This window comes from Acomys russatus, chromosome 9 (genome assembly GCF_903995435.1).
Source record: "Acomys russatus chromosome 9, mAcoRus1.1, whole genome shotgun sequence".
Lineage (NCBI taxonomy): Eukaryota > Metazoa > Chordata > Mammalia > Rodentia > Muridae > Acomys > Acomys russatus.
In genome coordinates this window covers 534701-559819 of record NC_067145.1, presented here as the reverse complement: position 1 = coordinate 559819, position 25119 = coordinate 534701, and the positions used below count along the sequence as shown (strand labels likewise).

General features: G+C 41.8%; 1 protein-coding gene across 1 annotated transcript in view; it reads right to left on the bottom strand.

Moving 5' to 3' along the window:
• Window positions 1–25119, bottom strand: part of Oxct1 (3-oxoacid CoA-transferase 1) — a 120752-nt gene that overhangs the window by 12852 nt on the left and 82781 nt on the right. Inside the window, exon 14 of the mRNA XM_051150910.1 lies at window positions 10011–10100. Within this exon, the coding sequence (XP_051006867.1) occupies window positions 10011–10100 (90 nt within the window). The remainder of the gene's footprint in view (window positions 1–10010; window positions 10101–25119) is intronic.

Below are 25119 nucleotides of genomic sequence, written 5' to 3'. Positions count from 1 at the left end.
TCCATGTTCTGGCTATTATGTATAAAGCAGCTATGAACATGGTTGAGCATATATATGTCCCTGTTATGTGGTAGGGCATTTTCTGGGTATATTCCAAGGAGTGGGATGGCTGGGTCTTGAGGAAGCCCTATTGCCATTTTTCTGAGAAAGCGCCAGATAGCTTTCCAAAGTGGTTATACTAGTTTGCATTCCCACCAGCAATGAAGGCTTTTCTGACCATGTCCCCTGGATGGGGAGACCTGGTGGCACTCAGAGGAAGGATAGCAAGTTACCAAGAAGAGACTTGATATTCTAAGAGCATATTTAGGGGGAGGAGGTCTCCCTCAGTCACAGACATAGGGGAGAGGAGAAGGAGAGAAATGGGAGGGAGGGAAGAATGGGAAGAAACAGGGGAAGGGCTAACAATCAAGATGTAATATGAACAAATTAATACAATTTTTAAAAAAGTCTCTTCTGCCGCCTTAAAAAAAAAGAATAAAAGTTAACTACTGTTTTCTATACAGCCTATAATTAAAATTCATATAACCTCTCAATAAATTCTTTACAAGCTAGTAAGACCTTACATGAAGTCTGATATAGAAATATGCAAAAGGGGAGCTAACTTAATTTCCTGAGACCCATAGAACTAATGAAAATACAGTATATATTTGGAGACAAACCATAAGGCTCACATAGGAAAGCAGCTCTTGGTGTTTTTGTGCAGTTAGAACAACATAGCTAGATGATTCCATTCACATTTAGCTCCAAGACATAGCAGAGATCATAGAGAGAGTGAAAATAAGATGCACAAAGATGAAAAATGTCACTAGTGCAATGCAATCACAGCTTAGCTCTCAAGACAAAGCATGACTGGCACCCACTTTAGCACTGTGTCCTAAGCACACCGAGCTGAGCATTGCAGGGTGGTTTGACAGCTGTATACATCAGTGGTCCACAAGGCAGGAACAATGACTGATTCGGAAAGGCTGAAAACCAACTCTAATGAAGACTATCTACAGTACGGCAGCGTGTCCATACTTATCATTGTGTTTTCTCCTTCACCTTCTCCAAAAGACAGGTCAGAAAAGGCAGAAGGCTGGATACTGAGTGTAGGAGTTACAGCGCTTTGAGCTGGGTTAGTGGTGCACGCCTGACCACCCAACGCCTTGGAAACTGAATCAAGAGGACCATGGGAACAAGACACTCAGTGCTCACCTGAGCAATCCATCAAGACTCAAAAAAAAAAAGCCTTCACTAAGAGCTCCTGATATCATTACACTCCATCATAACTTTAATTCCTAAACTCGGCTGCTTCCATCTATTTCTCTGATTTCTTTCTCCCTGTCGATATCTTAGGTACTTTACAATTTGTTTGTCAACAACTTGTGGCCTCAGAATTTTCTTTTTTTTTTTAAACACATTTTTATTGAAAACTATAATAATTCATATTACATATCATTTTCTATCCCATCTCATGCATCCTCCCATTCCTCCTTCCCTTCCACTTTCACCCCAATCCCCCTTCCCTATGACTGTGACTGAGGGGGACCTCCTTCCCCTGAATATGGTGCTAGGGTATCAAGTCTCTTCTTGGTAGTCCACTATCCTCCCTCCAAGTGCCATTGGGCCTCCCCAACAAAGGGACATGGCCAAATATGGGGCATCAGAGATCGTGTGAAAGTCAGTCCCCAGTCTCCACTTAACTGTGGAGAATGTTCTGTCTCTTGGCTAGATCTGGGTAGGGGTTTGATGATGACTGCACATTTTGTCCTTGGCTGGTGCCTTAGAACAAACAGAACCCCTGGGCTCAGGTCTACCCATCATAACGTTCCTCTTGTAGGTTTCTAGGACCCTCTGGATCCACCCACTTCCCTATCCCCTATATTTTTCTCACCTAGAGTCTCAATAGGATGTCCTCACCTCTATCCCACTTTCCTGGTAGGTGAAGACTTTCATGGGACCTGCCCCTTGGGTTAGTGTCCAGTTATAAGTGAGTATATACCATTTGACTCTTTCTGCTTCTGGGTTAACTCACTCATTATGATCATTTCTAGCTCAATCCATTTGTCCACAAATTTTGGAAATTCCTTGTTTTTAATAGCTGAGTAGTATTCCATAGTGTAAATGTACCACAGTTTCTTTATCCATTCTTCTACTGAGGGACACTTAGGCTGTTTCCATGTTCTGGCTATTATGAATAAGGCTGCTATGAACAAGGTTGAGCAAATTTTCTTGTTGTGTGCTGGAGCATCTTCTGGGTATATTCCAAGGAGTGGGATAGTTGGGTCTTGAAGAAGCCCTATTCCCATTTTTCTGAGATAGCACCAGATAGATTTTCAAAGTGGCTGTACTAGTTTGCATTCCCACCAGCAATGAAGGAGTGTTCCTCTCTCCCCACATCCTCGCCAGCATGTGGTGTCACTTGAATTTTTGATCTTAGCCATTCTGATGGGTGTAAGATGGAATCTCAGAGTTGTTTTGATTTGCATTTCCCTGACGACTAAGGAGGTTGAGCATTTCTTTAAGTGTTTCTCAGCCATTTGATACTCCTCTGTTGAGAATTCTCTGTTTAGTTCCAAGCCCCATTTCTCAATTGGGTTATTTGCTTTGGTGGTGTTTAATTTCTTGAGTTCTTTATATATTTTGGATATTAGACTTTTGTCAGATGTAGGGTTGGTGAAGATTTTTTCCCAGTCTGTAGGCTCTCGCTTTGTTCTCTTGACAGTGTCTCCTGCCTTACAGAAGCTTCTCAGTCTCATGAGGTCCCATTTATTAATTGTTGACCTTAAGGCCTGGGCTCTTGGTGTTCTATTCAGGAAGTTGTCTCCTGTGCCAATGTGTTTCCAGGCTCTTCCCCACTTTTTCTTCTAACTGATTTAGTGTCTGGCCTCAGAATTTTCTAGTGTTTGCTTTCTTGAGATCTCTTTAATTCCTTAGGTCTCTACATGAAATCCTAGAACAATATTTTGTATTAATGAACATCTCTGGCTAAATGATGACATCTCTTCCATCATAACGGTACATTTCAGGGCACCAGAATGCATTCAGTCTCATGTAAGCAGCTCATTTTTTTCCACACAACAGAAAGTTCTAGGAATTGGGTCATTCCCACGGCACCAGCTACTGGGAAAATGCACCAAATTACAAGCCGTCACCTCAGATTCAAATGGCCATGCCCTTTCTAGTTTTTCAGAGCAACCTCTCCAATATTCCGTATATTGTGTCTACTCCGGTGTCCCAAGGCCATCTCCAGCATGATGACCCTCTTTGGTGCTCCGTGTTTCTTCCTTCCCTCCACTATCCATTACAAGGGAGAAATAGATGGGCAGAAACATGAAAACATGTCTACATTCTTAGTTTTATTTTTTGATGGTACTAAGACCTTGTGTGTGCCAGGTGTACATTTTACTACAAAGCTATACCTCAATCCCATCAGAGTTTTGACTTTTTTTTTCAAGGTGGACTTTTTTCCTTTCAAACTATAGTCTAATTAACAATCAGTCTAGAAAAAAATGATAAGCTTCTCAGGATGGTAAAAAACACAAGCAGAAACTACCATTAATTATGAATTAATCCAAACAAATGTATACTTTATTTAATTGGGAGTACTTTTCAGTGTTGCCAAAATATCGCAAAAATCTTTCACATTTGTTGACTTTAGTAACTCATTTGGTCTCACATAAAAGAGATTAATGAGTTTCAGTCCATTTTTATAATTCTCTCAGAAAAAAAAGTAAGGAGAAGATACAATAGTCATCAAAATATCTACATGAGACCTGTGCTACCAGATAGATTAAACTAAATCAGAAAAAAAATTCCTAAAGATTCATTATCAAATTCATAACAATACAATTATGATTCTTCTTACTCTTTCCCAAATCTATCACTGTAAAAAAGAAAGAAAGAACGAAAACATAACCCTTCCTCAGAACAGAGCTCTCTTTTGTGTTCTAGGCCTTGGTTTGCTTACAGTAAATGCTAAGTGCAACCTAAGTGCTTTGCCTCCCAGTGCAGCCCTGGGGATAGATTTTAGCCTTTGGTGCTGAGAATGAAGCACTAGGCTCATGCTGTGAGCAGTGATGGCATTGTCAGAAAAGCTTCCCCAAAGTAAAGGAGGTTTGGAGCTTAGAATATCTAGACTCTGGGCTGAAGTCGAACTTTCTGTTTATATTTGATTTTTACTGGAGTATTTAATTTCTGTGGAACCTGGCTTGTCTGTCTGTGTTGGGGAAATAATAAGATCTACAGCGATGAAACGGAAGCACTAAGCATCCACAACTGGGAAGGGTTAAAAGTGCTCTGCGTGCTCAAACACGGTCTGAAAAACCAATTCAACAAGAATGTGTGGAGCTTGACTGATATTTCTGCATTCTAGCGGAATGGCACCACGGTGCCCCATGTTTGAAACACACAAAGTCCACACTTTTATGGAGTTCCTCACATTCTAGGGAAGAGGTGTAGAAAAAAAGGGCTATTGAGAAGGCAGGGAGAGAAAGTGTGCCTGGACCTTGAGCCTGAGTGACGTGGGGGCCTGAGGCATGCAGGTTATCTAGGGGGAAGCATCCAAAGCTTGGAGAATAGCAAGTGCAAAGGCCCTGAGGCAGAATTCTGCTTGGGATGTTCCAAACTTTCAGGAAGGGAGTACAGCAGGAGGAAAGTGAGAGAGAGTGTAGCAGTGGTGGCAGCACAGAGTCAAACCATGTACCATGTATACTTTAGAAACAACAGTAAGAAACTTAGGCTTCAATCTAAGTGAGATGGGAAGTGTGGGAGGGTTTCTGCACAGAGAAAGAGGTGTCATGGCTTGTGTGTTCATGTATGCATGTGTGTAAATAAGTGTGTGTAAAATATTTAAAGTCTGCTCACATCTAACCCTTCCAACTTTGCTCTCTGACCAGTACATACTTAATCCCTCAAAAACCACTGTTCTAGTCTCATACTGCCCTAATGTCCATTCCCTTATATAGTACTGAGCTCCCTGTGACACTCAGCCCTAGCCATCAGCTATCTCTGAAAAGGCTCCATGCATCCTATGAGAAGTTTGTTGCCTTTCAAAATGAGCTGTCTACTCAGCTGCGCAATCTGTCGTACAGCCTTCTATCATAAATACATAAGCAGCCTGAGCCGTCTGAAGGAAGAGCTACACTCTTCATTTTTATTTCCTCGGTCATTACAGTAACCACCACATAGTAGTTCTTGATAAACATTTGATCCTTGCATAAGCAGGTGACCCAACACGTCCACATAAGGATTTCCTACCAAATTTCAAGGTAAAACATCAAAGATCATTCCTTTGGCTCCTTTGCTCATAGAAGGTAGTAAGCACTCCACCTGTAGACCCATCAAGTGTTATCCCATTGGCCTATAACTCTGTACAGGTGGTAGTAAGCCAAAAGTAAGAGCAAAAGGATGAGATGGGGCAAGTAGGATGACCCAAGGACAGAAGCCACACCATGGAGCAGAACTGAAGTCCTGGAAACAAAGATGAGACAGGGGCATGGGACAGGGAACATGATCGCATAAGGCTAAGTTAACCAAGGAGTGTTGACTGTATCAAGATTTTAAAGAAGAACTCCTTGGTTCATGTACTTCATTCCAAGGAAGGTATCAAAAAATTGGAAGCCCTTTAGGACACTGCAACAGGGACCTAAATATGAGTGAGAGAAGGAAAAGTGGAGCAAGGAGAAAACTACAGAGCACTACAGATCCATGTTTATGAAGATGGGGTGCAAGCAGAAAGGCACCATGGTGATGGCTTAGATAGGGGTGTGGACCATGATGATAGTTCAGGTAGGGGTGAAGCCCATGGTGACTCTTCAGATAGGAGTGGGGAGATCGGTATTGCTCTAGCTGGACCAGAAAGAGGATGAGAATTTGGGGTGAAAAGGAGATAATTTCATTTGGGAACGTGTGGTAGTTGCAGTGGCTCTGGAACATCCAGGTAGAGTCCTTTAACAGGAATTAGAAATTATAATTCTAGAGTTCACCATGGACTTATAATAAGAGACAACTGCTTTCGGGAACCACCAAGTGAAAGACAATGGTTGGTACAAAAACAATGTTCTAAATAGTGCCCTAAAATGGAGTAGAAGTTGTAAGGCCCCAAGAAGGATGGAGAACTAGACATTTGTGGATCCAAATTGGCTGAGCAGCCAAGTAACTCAGCCCAGTTGTTAAGGCCTTTAGCAAACAGAATGAAGACAAGAAGAGTGTACTATAACTGGATTTATCCTTAAAATTATAACTCAAACATTCCAGGCATCACAAATGTTCAAGTGGCACTGATCCCACTCTAGTGGTTCAGAGGAGAGGTTCAAAAATGCCGTCTGCTATTGTTACTAAACATCCAGGGAAAGCAACTGTAATAAAATCTGAGGAAACACAAATCAAGAAAGGGAACACATTCTCAGATTGTTTTCCTTCAAAGCCTTTGTTGATGGCTTTCTCACCAAAGCTTCTGGAGCTATGGCTAGGGAAAAGGTATGCAAAGGACTTTCTCTGAAACTTAAGGTTTCTGAGAGGACACATCTGGGTAAGACAAGGGGCAGAGGCAGGTCCGTGTGCCTGTCACCTTCAAGGGAAAGGAAAACACAGACTGGCACAGATGGGATCAAACTCTGAGCCCAGCCTCTTTCCTACAGGGGCTTGCCTGCATTCCAAACTTATTCAGATGGTCTCCAAGAAAGTGGCACTAAGTCTGTGCAATGTAAGGCATAGCTCTAGCTGGCAAGGGCAGAAATTCTTCCTTATTTCCTTTCCAGTTCTAAGAAGGGTGCATGTAAGGAATTTGCCAAGAGTTATTAAAAAAAAAAAAACAACTATACTTTAAAAAAATAAAGAAAGATAGAAGGACAACAGGAAAGCACTATCTATACAATTCTGCCTTGGTCCTATTATGTCTCAACCTCAGTAAAAACAGCACTCCATTCTGATGCTTGCACCTGCTCTTGACCCTAGAGGTGGCCAGAGAGTAAGGAGTCACTTAGGAGCAACACCAACAGGCAGCCAGTTTTGCAAAGTTTCCTTTGTTCTTATTAAAACAATAAAAACACATTTTGAAGGTCAGCCACACACCTGTAACTTCTACAAGTGAGTAAAGAAGCAAAAAGAAAGCCACACCTGAAAAACTGGTGGGTGGGTAGGTCCAGACCCTCGTGGAAACAAAAGCATCACTCAGGATTCCAAGATCACATTTGAACTCGAGTTCGAATCCCTTTGTGAGCTTTGTGCTCTGAGTTTATAAACCTGTGGGGGCTGTTTGTGTGTTTTAAGACATTAGCAGTTGCCAGGCTGGCCTGAGGGGACGTGTAGTTGACCAGAGAGGTTATCAGGAATGGAAAATTTCCCACCTGTCCCTTTTTCAGCCTTTCCAAAATAAACAACACAGGGAGGAAGTGGCAAGGTTCACACAGTGCTGCCATTCACGGTGAGTCCAGAGGAGCCCCACCCAAGTAGCATCACACACGCTAGGACCAGAGGTGAGGTGTGAGGACAAACACTCCATTGGTTAGTATTTGGCCATTATCTAACTGCTATGTGTGAATACTCTCTTATGATTGTTTTAATCATAGTTATGAATGGTGGCTCATGCCTGTAGTCTCAGTACTCTGAGACAGGAGGATCACCATGAGTTTTAGGCCAGCTTTGGCTACAGGGTGAGTTCCAGACAAGCCTGGACTATAGAATGAAACTATCTAACAAAACAACCCCTCCCTCTAATTTTTTTTGGGGAAAATTAATCATAAGTAGATTTTCTGTTGTTTTGTTCAAATGAAAATATCTGTGGAAAACACTCCAATTCTGTTGTGAAACAATCCAATTTCTCACTGAGAAAAGAAGAAAAGAGGAAGGTAAAACATGCGATCTTGCATCTGCAGCAAGCTTTAACAGGAATGGGGTCAGCTACAAGTTTCAAGTATCATTTATTTTCATCAGAAATTCCAGCTGAGAAGAAAAGACTTTGGTGAGGAAAAAAGAGTAAATTTGCTAAATACAGGCCTAATGTTTTGAAAATGAATGTACAAAAATAATCCAAAATAAGTCAGACTCCAATGCCTATGTACCAACATTAAAGTCACAACCAAAGGGAAGTTGGACAGAGTTCCCTCCAAACAGACACTATGTTCCAGACAAGACTTAGATTTGATTTGCAGCTTGGAGCTCTTCCCACCTCTGAAATGAGCATATTGGATGCTGTGCAAGGTATCTCGCAGAAGTCACCTGCATTGGCTCCACTTCTATTATCCCACGTTCATGCCCCACTGCTCACTTCCCACTGTTTACTAAACAACCTATGCTAATTCATACTTAGGGCACTTAGCATTAGGCACCCATCGCCAACAGAACTCCCCCAGCTGGCAATTGAAGTGTAAATCTAGTCCCACGCTCCTTCACAGCAGTGGTGCATCACTAAATAAAGCCAGGCAGGCACACCACCATTCCATTTGGCTTAATGAGCCACATGAGATTAATAAAGGAGAAACTGAGGAAGTGAGGAACAGACCACCCAGTACTGACTTCACAAATAATCAGAAATCAATGGGTCCTGACAGGAAAGACATTAAGAAGTAAACAGGTGTAATAATAGTTCTGTGTCAGAAGGGAGGCTTTGCCGTGAAAGACTAGTCTCAACTCACTAGTCATAAGTCCTCAACCAAGTGACTTTGGTTCTGCTTCCAGAACCAAAACAACAGACCCAAGGGAGGAAGGGAGGAAGAGAGGAAGGTGGGGATGGGCGATGGAAGAAAAATTATCACTAGAAGCCAGTAAGATGGCTCAGTGGGCAAAGATACTTTCTTTGAAGGCTCACAGCCTGAGCTTCTGCAAGTTGTCCTCCGACCTCCACACACATGCTGTGGCAAGTGGATGCAGGTGTGCATACGTATATGCACAGACACTTAAGGAAGTAAACAAATATATAAATAAATGCAGTAACAAATAAGAGACCTATTATCATCTTCATGGGCATGTACACAGAAACACAGAAATGACTGACATGCAGTAAAAGCCCCATAAATGTTAGCTATTTTTATTATAGTACAAAAGAAGGAAGAATGTTGAAAGTGGCCAGGTGGTGGTGGTGCACACCTGTAATCCCAGCACTCAGGATGGCAAAGGCAGGAGGGTCTCTTAAGTTCAAGGTCAGCCCGGTCTACAAAGCAAGTCTAGAACAGCTAAGGCTATACAGAGAAACTCTGTCTTGAAAAGCTGAGAGAGAAGGGGGGGGAGGGGAGAGGAGAAGAAGAAGAAGAAGAAGAAGGAGAAGGAGAGAGCAGAAGGAGAAGGAGAAGAGAGAAGAAGGAGAAGAAGAAGAAGAAGAGAAGAAGAAGAAGAAGAAGAAGAAGAAGAAGAAGAAGAAGAAGAAGAAGAAGAAGAAGAAGAAGGAGAAGAAGCAGGAGGAGGAGAGGAGAGGAGAGGAGAGAGAAAGTGTTGAAATGAACTCCATTAAATCTGTGATTTCTGCTTACACAAATCCTAGCTGAGGTCACCTAGCATCTGGGAGGCAGCCCATATCTATTTGACAATTTGGCAAAAATGTGCTTTTCAGAATGAGGATGTATGCCATCACCATTGCCATTGTTTTCTAATATGTTCCGCAAAGGACACCACAGGCTTGGTAAGAGGCCATATTGTCCACTTGAACACAACTGCTGTTAAAAAAACGATACTCTATTGCACTTTTCATTTGAACACAGTGAACATCGACTATAATCATCTTAAATCAGGAATCGATACATCCGCCCCAACATAGTTCCACCGACTTCAGAGACAGTGAGGCTGTTTTACTTCAGATTGTGCATGCAAGAAAACCATTTAAAGAACACCTGGCACCTGGCTTCCCTGAAAGGTGAACAAGCCTCTGGCCAGGCAATAAACTGCTACCTTTATGTGTTTTTCCATCTAAAACGTAAGTGCCATCAACTTCAGTAAGCCAGGGAAAAGTAAAAACCACAGTCTGTGACATAGTATACAGAGACTCAATGGACTGTGAAGTTTTAAAATTGTGAGGGAGCGGAGCGCGTGAGCATTACCTTTGCAGAATGCTCCATGGTGACCACCACTTTGGTTTTGGAACTGGACACTAAATCCATAGCTCCTCCCATTCCTTTCACCATCTTCCCCTGTAAAACAGAAGCAGAAGATGAGTCATCATGTGTACACTGTTGACTTGCCACCACCTCAGGAAACATTTGTTGATCATCAGTTCTCAGTACTTGAAGCTCTGTAACCTGAAGTCTTGTTTTTCTGTTAGCCTGTGCTTAAAGGAAAAAGTTCAGGATACATTTTCAACATATTTAAAATTGTTATTATCATACTAGTATTGTGTATACTGTTAATGCCCGGCTGCAGCTGTGAAGAGGTCCAGGGTGGGGTCTCTGTGGCTGGATGCAGATGCCCTTCCAGTTTGCTTTATGTCTTGGGCCGCCAGAGCTGATGGCTCAGGCAACTGATTAGGATTAAAAGAAGAAAGAGGAAAAGGAAGGGAGCCCAGGGTTTCTTTTCTGGGGACTGGCTGTAGGAAAATTTAAACTGACCACAATTTTCCTATGGCTGAGGCTTTAGCCAGAAACTGCATGGGAGTTGTAAAAGGAGGCTCTTTGATCTGTAGATATGACTCTTTGTGGGGATCTCCAGTAAGCTAATGCAAACTTAGGCTCCAGTAAAAAAAGTCCTGAGTCTGCCAACTTATTTGCGAATCTACAGGGAAATAGGAAATAAGAGGGAGATAGAAAATAAACCACTCACACACACATACATTCAAGAGAAAAGGTGGATGAAGTTAAGCCTCTTAACTCTAAGTGAAGTTAAGCTTCCCAGTTTCAACACCATTTATTGTTGGTGGCCATACTTACACTTCTGAGAAAGGGGTATTACCTCATAGTTAAAAAAAAAAAAAAGGCATTCACAAAAACAGATAAATTCTAAAGTACAACAGGTTACATGTTTTAAATCTAAACATTTCTTATCGAAGTATCCATTACATAAGTTCACAGTGAGTTCAGAGTGACAAAAGTTGACAAGGCCTAAAGGTTAACAGGGCCTAAAACTTAGAAGAATATCCAACTTATCAGTTAAGATTGACCTAACTATACATTATCTAGCTATCTCTTAGTTTATTATGAGTTCAGGACAATAATTTTATATGTCTTTCATTCTAAGAAACAGTAAATTCAGGCATCTCTAGGTAGCCCCGTTCCATTTTGGGCTCATGAGAAGTTTAAACCAACTTGTCTATATTTATGGTGAAATACCAGGATTCGTGGTACTGTCTGGAATGGAGGCTTATTTGAGGTCATAAATCTACTTCCAGGGTATCCTTAGTGAGGCATCTGGAGGTCCATAAAAGTGTTTATTGCAGCCATAAACTAACTTTAACTTTTAAAACTATTTGAATCAAATCAGGAATTCCATAATCAGGGATTAATTCATCTGAATAACAAAAAGTACATCTTCAACAAGATCCTATAGGAAGTGTGATCAATCAAAGCTCATCAATACCCAGAAAGTAACAGTTCAAACGAATGCCAAATGTTTTTTCTTTTTGGTTTTTCAAGACAGGGTTTTTCTGTGTAACCTTGGCTGTCCTGGACTCGCTTTGTAAGCCAAGCTGGCCTTAGACTCACAGTGATCCACCTGCCTCTGCCTCCCTGGGAGCTGGGATTAAAGGCATGTGCCAGATTTTAGAGAGATGCAACAAAGCACAATTGATAAGGCAGTCAGAGGTTGGAAGCAATTCTGGGAGTGCATCACGGTAGAGACCTTGCAAATACCAGATCACCTCCTAGACAGACCTCATGCCTAGTGAGCTCCCTTAACAGGGTGGCTCTTGGCAGTATATGACGTGATGACACAGTCTGTGTGTGATTTACAGGTCAACTCTGTAGATCTGGTTCCCTCCTTCTACCTTTCCATAGGTTCTCAGGACCAAACTCAGCTCATTAGGTTTGTGCTGTAGGCCCTTAATCCGCTAAGCCATCTCGTCAGCCCCCAGAATGTATCTTGTTATCTCATTTTACTAAGCATCACTTTTGTTGACAACTACTATAAGAACCTTTGTAGAATTCTTACCAAAAACTCATCAGATTGAAACATTGACACCCATGATGTCCATCTCCCACTTTTAAAGATGTAGTTATTATTACCAAGTTGTCAGTTACACACCCTTTCCCACAGATTCACATCAGTAGGCTGAGGCACTAAAGGCAGTCATTCTCCAGTAGAGACTAATAATGAGGGTGGTTCTGTCTATCTTTCTAGTTCTAAAAATCTTGCACTTGGAAAAAAGAATGAGAGAATGAATGGTAAAGAAAACAAAACAAAACAAAAACAAACAAACAAACAAAAAAACCACATCCCAGTCAAGCAAAAACAGAAACCAGAAAGTGCATTCAGAACTGCCATCATTGATCTATTCCTACCCAACCCTTCATCTTCATTCATTTCTTATCCACCTTCTATGAGCCATGCACACACAAAGATGCCCATGGCCTGCTCTGCTTCCTGGATACAGTTTTGGAAAACACAGGTGTTTCCAAAGACAATGAAATAAATCTTCCTACGGCACCATGAAAAAATATGACTTCTAATGTTGAGACTTCCTTATAGCATTTCATTTATTTTTTAAGCTCAATCCTCTTGCTCATTTGGCAGTAAATACTCTCTAATCATCTCTGAGATCTAAGGGGATTAAGAGGGGCACCTGGATTTAAAACAGGACCTCAAATCCATGACCTCAGAGACATCCAGGAGGTAAACAGCACAATCCCACGCAGGCTTCAGTTAAATGAGCAACATGAAGGAAAGGAGGAAGTGGCTAGATGCCTTGTGGCCTACTGCCTGCCACCAAGGAGGACAGCAGCTGGCAACAGTACAGGGGAGAGGTGTGTGGAGGACACAAGAACAGTTGGATTGAGATGGAAAACTTTGATATGATGCCAAAAATCAATGAGAAAATATACAATTTTAACTTCTCCAGTCAATGCTGTGACTCTTACAGATTGGTCATTGAGTCATCATATATTTCTGAAGAAAACATCAATATCTTTTATCTTTATGGTTCAGTAAGCATGGAAAGACATAGACAGTAACAGGAAACCAGAAATCAAGTTAATGTGCAATAAATTCCTTGAATTAGTGGGGGAAAAAAATCTTTGGTTGGAATACACTACACACATATTTTGAAACACTATGATTACAAAGGTTTAAAAAATGTATGACAGCTTCTAACAGGGAGCTGGCTCAATTTAACTAAATATGATGCAGATATCCGAAATCACTTCAATTAGTTCAGTGGTTACAGAGAACCTCCTGGGTACAAAACCCTGAGCTAGTAGAAACAAGGCACCTTCAACAATTGCAGGAAAGCCACCTGTTTGCTTCGGTTAATAAAGAATTCTCTCTCTGTTCCATAGCTCAGTTAAGTGGGCTGATGCTCTCTAGTCCCCAAAGCACAGGCTACAAATGTCACAGCACCATCTTAACAACGAAATGCCTGCTTCCAGAAGTGAAAAATGCACAAGATTGAAACAGAATGCCTGCATCCCTTCTGTTTATTGGCTAAATGTCAAACCTCTCTGATTCTGAGTTAACCATTTATAAACCTAAAATAAGACTGTCCATCTTTGCCACAAGGCTGTGGTAAGCCCTGTGTAAGCCAATGTCTGGAAGCATGTGGTAAGCAAAATTTACAGATATTTGTGTACATCTTCAGCCAGCCAACACAACTTGTTGGGTCCCTAGGGTAAGGTAGATACTACACTAGAAATCTTCAAACACAGCACCCTTTACTTTGAAATGTTCCCTGTCATTTACAAAACAACAAAACAAAACAAAAAAAAAAACTTTAGATCAAGCAAGCTTTCTTGCTCTGAAAGTGGCATCCCTCACTTCTCCTTATCTCCAAGATACAGCTAAGTGGCTGACCTTTCCTTGTGTCCTTTCAGTATGTAATTCTATTAATATAGGGCTTCTCAGCATGGTCCTTCCCTCCCTCCTGGTCCTTTTCCCCTACACCATATTAACTGGATGAGGGAAGTAACTGGCAAAGGCATGTGCAAGCGGTAGCAGAACACTGATGCTGCACCTGATAACTGTGCCTGGAGACGGGATGGGAGGAAGGGGAGACAGTCTTTCCAAGAGGGGATTTTGGTAAACTCATTCCCCAGCTGGGGAAAGTAACACTGAAAACCAGTACAGCAGTGCTCCTAAATCAATGTGTTTCTAGTAGTAACAGTGAAATCTGAAGGTATCTACTTTTCTTACTCTTTTAGTATGCTCAAGGCACTGGAAAAAGAAAACAGAATGCTGCCTACCATCTGAACTCCCAAAAGCCTGCTGAAACAGAATCAATTATAGAAGGAAGAAGACAAGCGAGTCTATTTAGACTGGCAAGAAAAAAAGAAAAAGAAAAATGAACAACAGTTGCCTAAGGCACACTTCTCATTGTCCTTCACCTCGGTTTTTCAGCATTCATTTGCACTCGCACTCCCCAGCTATTCTGCAGTTATGAGCAGCAATGAGCCTGAATTCCAGACAGTGGGAAAATGGGAGGTCACAGCTATGGCTTGTAGGGACTGGCCCATAACAACCCTTGGATGAGTCCTTCGTGATATTCCACCTTCTACTGTATGGATGTGGAAAGGCAAAGTGATGGAATGTGCATGCGTGTAACAAGGCCCACTTACTCAGAACCACATTCCACTGTTCAGCACAGATGGAAAGTAACTGTTTATGCTGACAAATCACTGGGACTAGAAGATAGAGCAGTTAGTATAACCAATCCAATGAACAAATGTGTTAATGGGTAGCAGAAACCTCATTGCAGAGCCAAGTATATAATGGGACAAATAGAAGGGAGTTTGCAAGGCTTTTCAAAGGTAAGAGGCAGATGCCTCTTCCAGACAGTGCTCTATCCCAATGTCCAGCACAGCACTTGACATGTGCAAAGGCATGTCATATTCTTTCTCTATGAGTGAGTACGTGAGCGAATTGAATGGCTTTGTTAACGGAACACCTGAAAAGGGATACAAATTCCACTTCCACACTCATCTTCCTCCACCAAACTCAATATCCCACTAAGTAAAAAAAAAACAAAAAGATGAAAAAAAGGGGAGGGGATGGAGGTACTAAAATTATACCTTTAAATAAATCATGAGAGGAACATGACACTTGCAGAAAAATAGGCCTGTAATGAAGAAGAGGTTTTGTGCATGAGGGAGCACTGACTGGGCAGGGTGACACTAAGCGTACCCTCTTTAAAATTCTCATCAACAAACACATATTTCTTGAATGGTGCAACTTTAGATCTGTGCTGTTTCCCATCTAGCATAATGGGGAGATGATTGCTGGGTGCTCAGCTTATGGCCATCTCATCATTTTTTATTTAAGGGACTGACCCTGATATCAAGCATGAAAAGAACGCAATAAAATGAGCTAGAAATATGGTATTCTCCATTACCACAGGATCACACAACACTTCTAAACTGAAAACACTCCAACTATGAGTCCAATCCGTAACTATTAACTCAGGGTCTGTTATACATGTACCAAAACAGAAATCAGAATTAAAAGACCATTAGGATTCTCAATAAATTCTAGAAAATAGACTTTAATTAAAAATCAGTATTTTTGATGCATTTCATTTGCTTCATTTCTATTTGCTAATGCTAGAATTTTTAAAAAGTAAAACTAGTGAGGTACTACCATTAAAAATGTCAATGTATCAAAGTGCAAATATTAGATTATATGCTGAAAAAAATAGTAAATAAGGCTCTGAACATGATAATGTAATTCTTGATGATTTTACAAGGAGTTTGAATATTTGGGGGAGTACTGCAAAATATGCTTTAAATAAAATACAAAACATATTGAAAATTATTCATGATACCATCTCTTTCGCCATAAATAGCAACAGATCATTTCTAGATTTGTTATTGCTTAGTACTCTGGTATGAAGTGAGAAACCATTTAATCACACAGGGAAACAGTTTTATAGCATTTTTAAGTGTTGGCACATGCCACAGTAGGAGACGTGAACTCAGTGGAACTGACAGGAAGGACAGCCGTGGGCGACTTATTAATAAACTGGCACTTGCTGCTCAGTATTAAATGCCAGAACATCAAGTACCTACCTGAACCCAAACATAAGCCTCTTTATTTCTGTCTTGCCCATTAATAAGCAATGCTCAAGGGAAGAAAAGCTCTCCTTAGCAATGAAAGATGGTTACCTCATAACAATTGTTGAAACACAAAGAATACAGGCTCTAACTGTTTCTCTTTAGGGACAGTGAAGACTTTCAACTTGCCTTAGTTTACAGCAAAGTTGCAGCAGAATGTTTCCTTTTTGCATTATACTTAGTTTTCAAACCCTAAAAAGTCCAGCAACTTTCCTTTCATATGTTTAATTCTATTTCCCAAGACAGGTGAATTGATCATGTAAATGAACTCCTATGGGACTGAAAATATAATTGTATTCTGCATTGTTAGGTAGGTAAGATTGCTTATGCATCCTAAATATCAGTTATCCATCATGAAATGGCCTTTCCAAAAGCAAAACGCAATGAGCTTGACATTTCATTTAATAAGCGCTTTTATTTGTGTTCTCATAAGGACCTGGTTCATCCATTAGAACCCACCCTGGGCTCCTCTGGATTTGGTCCTCGGAGTTTGAACTTGGTTCTTTCCTTTGTAGTGAGATCAGTATTCAGTGAGCTCTCTGGCAGTTGTCTGATCCGGAGGCACCTTTAGAATTTACACCACGAGGCATTTTACAGTGTTCCACCGCCTGCTTGAAACTATGCACTCTCAACTTTCCACAGCACAAGTCTGGCCTGACTCCTCAAGCCCCTTTAGGGGCTCTTAGGCTCTTTCCTACCTTCCTTTCCCCAAACCATCTTAGTAAGGTGGTCAAATTAAGAGTTCTGTCCTTGGCCTCAGCTCTTGACTCTAATTCTCCTCTGCTTTCCAAACACAAATCGCATTTGCCTCCTCTACTGTTTTCAGCAGAGCTCTTCCTCTGAGTTTCAGACTTCAGTGTCTAAAAGCTTCACTGGCCCTTTGTGCCAGCCTGGTTTCCACCTCTAATTCCTTGGCCAGTGGAAAGTAAGGGAAAGTGATGTATGATATTCCAAGGATGAGCCATGAAACTTCCTGAAGACAAATGATCCATGTTGCTGTGCCTTCTACAAAGTACAAGTCTTAATTCTACATGTGTGAGGAATGCAGCATGATCTCTAGAGTGGGTTAATTAATATATGCCTCAGCCCAGTGTGTTCCTAAGCTTTGTCAAGGCAAATCTTATTTACTCATTACCTTCTTGGCTTAGTTCATTACCCACCAATCACCTACCCCATAATCCAAATCAGAAACCTTATCTCCTGCCACTGCTTTACACCCCAATGGAATCAGTCATTTCATCACTAAAAACTCCAGTTTTCCCAATACTTCTTCAACTTGACCTTTTTTTCCTGAAAACCAATGTTCTCACAACTTCCTGTAAGCTGTGTCCAGCCTTGTTCCTCCCAAACCTCTCTAGCCAACAATAGCAGGAATTGTTCTAAGTAGCTGGTTACACTCTTTCTCTGCCTTAATCCTCTACATTGTAGCTTGGTATATCTGGGTAAAGTAAAGCAACTTAGCTTGGAATGCAAGCTGATGATACTCTGACCCCTGCCCTCTTCAATGGTGAATGCAAACATCCTATTTGGCTTAATGGGGACTTTACTGACTTCCTCATCTCCGTGGAAGGGACCATTGTACATGGCTGGCTCTTCAGCATACTTTCAGAGCCGATCCTCATTCAGTCAAGTGTGTCCAGCGTGCCTTATGTGACCAACCATGATTATTCCTTCAGGCCGTGTCCCCCCCCCTTCAATGTCACCTTATTAAGAAGAAGAGAAGAGGGGCTGACCACTCATTCTGCTATCATAGAATCCACAAATATTGCTATATTAGACTTCATCATATTGTCTGCATTAATATGGGATTGGTGGTCCCTGGCAGGTCATGGCAAGGCCATATAGCCACTTACAATTTGTCTTTTCTGTGAGAGGGGTGCTGTCTAGTCAGTAGCCATACTCCTAGCATCCAGCAACCTAAATGGGGAGCCTCCAAGTCCCCATTTAGCTGATACCATGTTTGAATTCATTAGTGTCAGGGCCCTAACACCTCTGATGGAGACAGGACTGTCTTCCTTACATTGTTAGCTAGAACATAAGCCCTTCACCTGCTGTTCAGCTCCAGTCCAACAAGGGGACTGATACATAATGGGCTTTCATGGTACGTAGTTAAGTAAAATTGAATTTGTTTTTTAAAGTAAGAACTGTTTGTAAAATATAGAACTTGAAAAAAAAAGCCAAAGTACAGCAAGTTAAAGAGAAAAGATCAGCAATGACGAAAAATAAAATCTCAAACCAGGCATAGTAGCTTAGGCCTGCAATCCCACCACTGGGGAGACTGGGGGAGGAGGATTACTGTAGTTCAAGGCCAGTCTAAAAATATAGTCAGTTCTCCACCAAAAAGGACTACAGAAGGGGATCCAAGATGGCGGCGAGCAGTGTGGACCGCGTTTGGAGGCTCCAGTGAATAATTCAGGGAATTGCACAGATTTCTGAGCCAGGAACACCGAGGTCGGAACATCACGGCAGCGGGAGTGCTCCACGGTTTGGAGGGACCAGGGTGCGGAGGACCTGCGTGCCCCTGCACACGGGAGGAGCATGGATTTTCTCTGATCGGAGCGGCAGCGGCAAAGGCAGCAGCACCAGTGGCACCAGCAGCGGTGGCTGAGGTTTGCAGCTTATAGCCTTCCGGTGGAGGCGATTGGTGTGGTGGCTGGTGGGAGTTGCTGCGGGAGAGGGGACTCGGGGCAGGATTTGGGTCGCGTGGAGCCTTCGGACCCAGACTGGACTCGGCGGACAGTTCGGCGCCAGAGTCCCGGGTACTGCCCCGGCCCAGCAAGCAATTCTGCCCGAGGCACTAACTCAGCTTCGGCCACAGCTCCCCTGCTGTGGTGCAGGCTTAGTTGAAGGCGCAGCTCCACACTAGGCAGCACCTCAGCTCAGCGGCAGCTCCCCTGCTCTGACACAGTCTGGGCAGAGCACTTGGTTCCACCACAGGCGCTAACTCAGAGCAACCGCAGTTCTCCTGCTGTGGCGCAGGCTTGGCCGAGCACTCAGTTCCACACTAGGCAGCACCTCAGCTCAGCGGCAGCTCCCCTGCAGTGACACAGTCTGGGCGGAGCACTTGGTTCCACCATTGGCGCTAACTCAGAGCAGCCGCAGTTCTCCTGCTGTGTCGCAGGCTTGGTGGCGTGCTCAATTCCATCCTAGGCACCACCTCAGCTCGGCGGCAGCTCCCCTGCGGTGACACAGACTGGGCGGAGCACTTGGTTCCACCACTGGTGCTAACTCAGAGCAGCCGCAGTTCTCCTGTTGTGGCGCAGGCTGGACAGAGCGCTCGGTTCCACCAGCTCTAAGACTCTGGTTGGACACAGTGTGCAGTTTGAATCCAGAATTCCTGGCTGAGATTGGTGGTCAGTTCGGGCCCTGAGTCAATAACTGACCACAGCACGCAATTTGGGCCAAAAGGCCCTAGCGGAGCTTGGTGCGTAGTCCCAGCCCAAAAATTCTGGCTGGACCCTGTGTGCATTTTGGGCCCAGAATCCCTAGCTGAGCTTGGCAGACGGTTCAGGCCCTGAGAATCTAGCTGAGTTCAGCCCGTGGTTCGGGCCCAGTGCTCCTGGCTGGACTTGGCAGGGAACACAGAAGGCTGTGGATACATTGGCCTGACCCAACGCTCATTCAGAGACCCAGAACAATTGCAGGATCCACAGCACAGGGGGGCTGAAGATCACTGGCTGTGAGAGACCAGAACAACAGGGCTAACCTCCTAACATCCACACCAGTGAAGCTTTGAGCACGCAGCTTATGGGAAATCGTGAGAAAACAAGTGAATCTATCGTCAGACACTCTCCATCCAACTCTGGAAGCTACCCAACAAAAACAAAGACGGCAAGATGTCTAAAGGACAACGAAAAAGCCCAAAAACAACATGGCGTCTCCAGTTTCCAGCTATCCCAAAGAAAACAACCCAGAGAACTCAAATACAACGGAAATACAAGAAAATGACCTCAAATCCTTAGTAATGAGGATGATAATGGAGGAAACAAATAAAATTCGTAATCAAATGCAGGAAGACGCAGACAAACAGGTGAGAGACATAAAAGAAGCACATAGAGGAAAACTGGAAAAATTGCAGAAAAATGCAAACAACCAGATGAAAGAAATAAATAAAACGGTTCAAGCTCTGAAGACCTATAAAGAGGCAATGGAAGAAACTCAGGAATATACAAAAAATCAGATGAAAGAAATCAAAAAATCAGTTCAAGATCTGAAAATGAAAATGGATTCAATGATAAACACACAGACAGAAGAAAAACGAGAACGTGAGACCTCAGAGAAGAAGGCGAGCAACACAGAGGTGAGCTTTTCTAACAGAATCCAAGAGATGGAAGAATGAATCTCAGGTCTAGAAGATACAATCACAGATATTGAATCAACCATTAAAGAAAATGCCAAACCTGGAAAACTCCTGACACAAAACATCCAAGAAATTAAGAACACCATGAAAAGAAGAAATCTGAGGATAATAGGCATTGAAGAAAGAGAAGACATCAGACTCCAGGGCCCAGAAACTATTCTTAACAAAATCATAGAAGAAAATTTCCCCAATCTAAAGAAAGAAATGCCTATAAACATACAAGAGGCCTACAGAACACCAAATAGAATTGACCAGAAAAGAAAAACTGCCCGCCACATAATAATCAAAACACAAAACATGCAGAACAAAGAAAAAATATTAAAAGCTGCAAGGGAAAAGGGCCAAATAACATTTAATGGTAAACCTATCAGAATTACACCCGACTTCTCAGCAGAGACCATAAAAGCCAGAAGGGCCTGGACAGAGATCCTGCAAACCCTAAGAGACCACAGATGCCAGGCCAGACTACTTTACCCAGCAAAATTATCAATAACCACTGATGGAGAAAACAAAATATTCCATGACAAAAACAAATTCAAACAGTACCTATCCACAAATCCAGCTTTACAGAAGGTACTAGAAGGAAAACTCCATCCCAAAGGGTCAAGCTACAACCAAAACTACCCAGCAAATAGATAACTATCCCATGGCAAAAACACAACTACACAAACGCTCGACGGGAAACAACATCAAAATTAAGACTCTTAACAGTCACTGGTCATTAATATCTCTCAACATCAATGGCCTCAATTCTCCAACAAAAAGACACAGACTAACTGAGTGGGTACATAAACAAGATCCAACATTCTTCTGCATTCAAGAAACCCATAATGAAAGGCATTACCTCAGGGTAAAAGGTTGGAAAAAAATGTTCCAAGCAAATGGTCACAAGAAGCAAGCAGGCGTAGCCATTTTAGTATCGAACAAAATAGACTTTCAGCCAAAATTAATCAAAAGGGATGAGGAAGGACACTTCTTACTCATCAAAGGTAAAGTCAACCAAGATGACATCACAATTCTGAACATCTATGCTCCCAATACAAGGGCACCCACATTTGTAAAAGATCTCCTAAAAAAGCTTAAACCACACATCGATCCCCACACAATAATAGTGGGAGACTTCAACACTCCACTCTCACTGAAGGATAAGTCATTGAAACAGAAACTAAGCTGAGAAATAACATCATTAACCAATGCCATGGGTCAAATGGATCTAACAGATATCTATAGAACCTTTCACCCAAACAAGAAAGAATACACCTTCTTCTCTGCACCCCATGGAACCTTCTCCAAAATTGATCACATCGTAGGTCACAAAGCAAGCCTCAATAGATACAAGAGGATTGAAATAATACCTTGTATCCTATCAGATCACCATGCTCTTAGGCTGCAATTCAACAACAACAGAAATAACAAAAAGCCTACACGTACATGGAAACTAAACAACTCTCTGCTAAATGACACCTGGGTCAGGGAAGAAATAAAGAAAGAAATCAAGGAGTTTCTGAATTTCAATGAAAATGAAGAAACAACACACCCAAATTTGTGGGATACATTGAAAGCAGTGCTAAGAGGAAAATTCATAGTACTAAGTGCCTTTAAAAAGAAATTGGAAACATCGCACATAAGCATCTTAACGACACAACTGGAAGCCCTAGAAAAAAAAGAAGCAGAAACACCCAAGAGGAGTAGACGCCTGGAAATAATCAAACTCAGGGCTGAAATTAACAAATTAGAAACTAAGAAAACAGTCCAAAGAATCAACAAATCCAAAAGCTGGTTCTTTGAGAAAATCAACAAGATAGACAGACCATTAGCCAAACTAACTAAAAGGCAGAAAGACAGTATTGAAATCAACAAAATCAGAAATGAAAAGGGAGACATAACAACAGACACTGAAGAAATTCAAAGAATCATAAGATCCTACTTTGAAGGCATATACGCCACAAAATTTGAAAATCTAAGGGAAATGGACGATTTTCTTGATCAATTTCACTTGCCAAAGTTGAATGAAGAACAGATAAAGAAACTAAATAGTCCCATTTCCCCTACAGAAATAGAAGCAATCATCGATGGTCTCCCAACCAAAAAAAGCCCAGGGCCAGATGGTTTCAGTGCAGAATTCTACCAGATCTTCAAGGGCGAGCTAATACCGATACTCTTCAAGCTACTCCAAAAGATAGAAATGGATGGAAAATTACCAAATTCATTCTATGAGGCCATAGTCTCATTGATACCTAAACCTCACAAAGACTCAACAAAGAAAGAGAATTTCAGACCAATTTCTCTTACGAACATAGATGCCAAAATACTAAATAAAATACTTGCAAAACGAATACAGGAACACATCAAAGATAGCATTCATCATCACCAAGTAGGCTTCATTCCAGGCATGCAGGGATGGTTTAATATACGGAAATCCATCAATGTAATCCACCATATAAACAAACTAAAATTAAAAACCACATGATCATCTCCTTGGATGCAGAGAAAGCATTTGATAAAATCCAACACCCATTCATGTTTAAAGTTTTAGAGAGATCGGGGATACAAGGCACTTTCCTCAACATAATAAAGGCTATATACAGCAAGCCAACAGCCAAAATCAAAGTAAATGGTGAGATATTCAAGGAAATTCCTCTAAAATCGGGAACAAGGCAAGGCTGCCCACTCTCTCCATATCTCTTCAATATAGTACTCGAAGTTCTAGCCAGAGCAATAAGACAACAAAAGGAGATCAAGGGTATCCAAATGGGTAAGGAGGAAGTCAAATTATCCCTATTTGCAGATGATATGATAGTGTACATAAGTGACCCTCAAAATTCCACCAGAGAACTCCTAAAGCTGATAAACACCTTCAGCAAATTGGCTGGACACAAAATCAACTCAAAAAAGTCTGTAGCCTTCCTATACACAAATGACAAGCTTGCAGAGGAAGAAATTAGGAAAACCACACCCTTCACATTAGCCACAAGCAATATAAAATATCTAGGAGTTACCCTAACTAAGCAAGTGAAGGACTTGTATGAAAAAAATTTCAAAACTCTGAAGAAAGAGATTGAAGATGACCTGAGAAGATGGCATGATCTTCCTTGCTCATGGATCGGGAGAATTAACATAGTAAAAATGGCCATCCTACCAAAAACAATCTACAGATTCAATGCAATCCCTATCAAAATACCTACACAATTTTTTAAAGACATTGAAAGTTCAATTCTGAACTTCATATGGAAAAACAAAAAACCCAGAATAGCTAAAATAATCTTGTACAATAAAAGGTGCTCCGGAGGAATCTCCATACCTGATTTCAAACTGTACTATAAAGCAATAGTAATTAAAACAGCATGGTACTGGCACAGCAACAGGCTGGTTGATCAGTGGAATCGAATCGAAGACCCAGATATGAATCCACACACATATGGTCACTTGATTTTTGACAAAGAAGCCAAATCCATTCAATGGAAAAAGGATAGCATCTTCAACAAATGGTGCTGGTCTAACTGGAGGTCTATGTGTAAAAAATGAAACTGGACCCATATTTGTCACCTTGCACAAAACTCAAATCCAAGTGGATTAAAGACCTCAACATAAAACCAGAGACACTAAGCACTTAGAGGAAAAAGTGGGAAAGAGCCTGGAACATATTGGCACAGGAGACAACTTCCTGAACAGAACACCAACGGCCCAGGCTTTAATGTCAACCATTAATAAATGGGACCTCATGAGGCTGAGAAGCTTCTGTAAGGCAGGAGACACTGTCAAGAGAACAAAGCGAGAGCCTACAGACTGGGAAAAAATCTTCACCAACCCTACATCTGACAAAGGTCTAATCTCCAAAATATATAAAGAACTCAAGAAATTAAACACCACCAAACCGAATAACCCAATTGAGAAATGGGGCTTGGAACTAAACAGAGAATTCTCAACAGAGGAGTATCAAATGGCTGAGAAACACTTAAAGAAATGCTCAACCTCCTTAGTCGTCAGGGAAATGCAAATCAAAACAACTCTGAGATTCCATCTTACACCCATCAGAATGGCTAAGATCAAAAATTCAAGTGACACCACATGCTGGCGAGGATGTGGGGAGAGAGGAACACTCCTTCATTGCTGGTGGGAATGCAAACTAGTACAGCCACTTTGGAAATCTATCTGGTGCTATCTCAGAAAATGGGAATAGGGCTTCCTCAAGACCCAGCTATTCCACTCCTTGGAATATACCCAGAAGATGCTCCAGCACACAACAAGAAAATTTGCTCAACCATGTTCATAGCAGCTTTATTCATAATAGCCAGAACATGGAAATAGCCTAAGTGTCCCTCAGTAGAAGAGTGGATAAAGAAACTGTGGTACATATACACTATGGAATTCTACTCAGCTATTAAAAACAAGGAATTCCCGAAATTTGTGGATAAATGGATTGAGCTAGAAATGATCATAATGAGTGAGTTAACCCAGAAGCAGAAAGAATCGAATGGTATATACTCACTTATATCTGCATACTAGCCCAAGGGGCATGTCCCACGAAAGCCTTCACTTACCAGGAAACTGGGACAGAGGGGAAGGCATCCTATTGGGACTCTAAATGAGAGACGCATGGGAGAA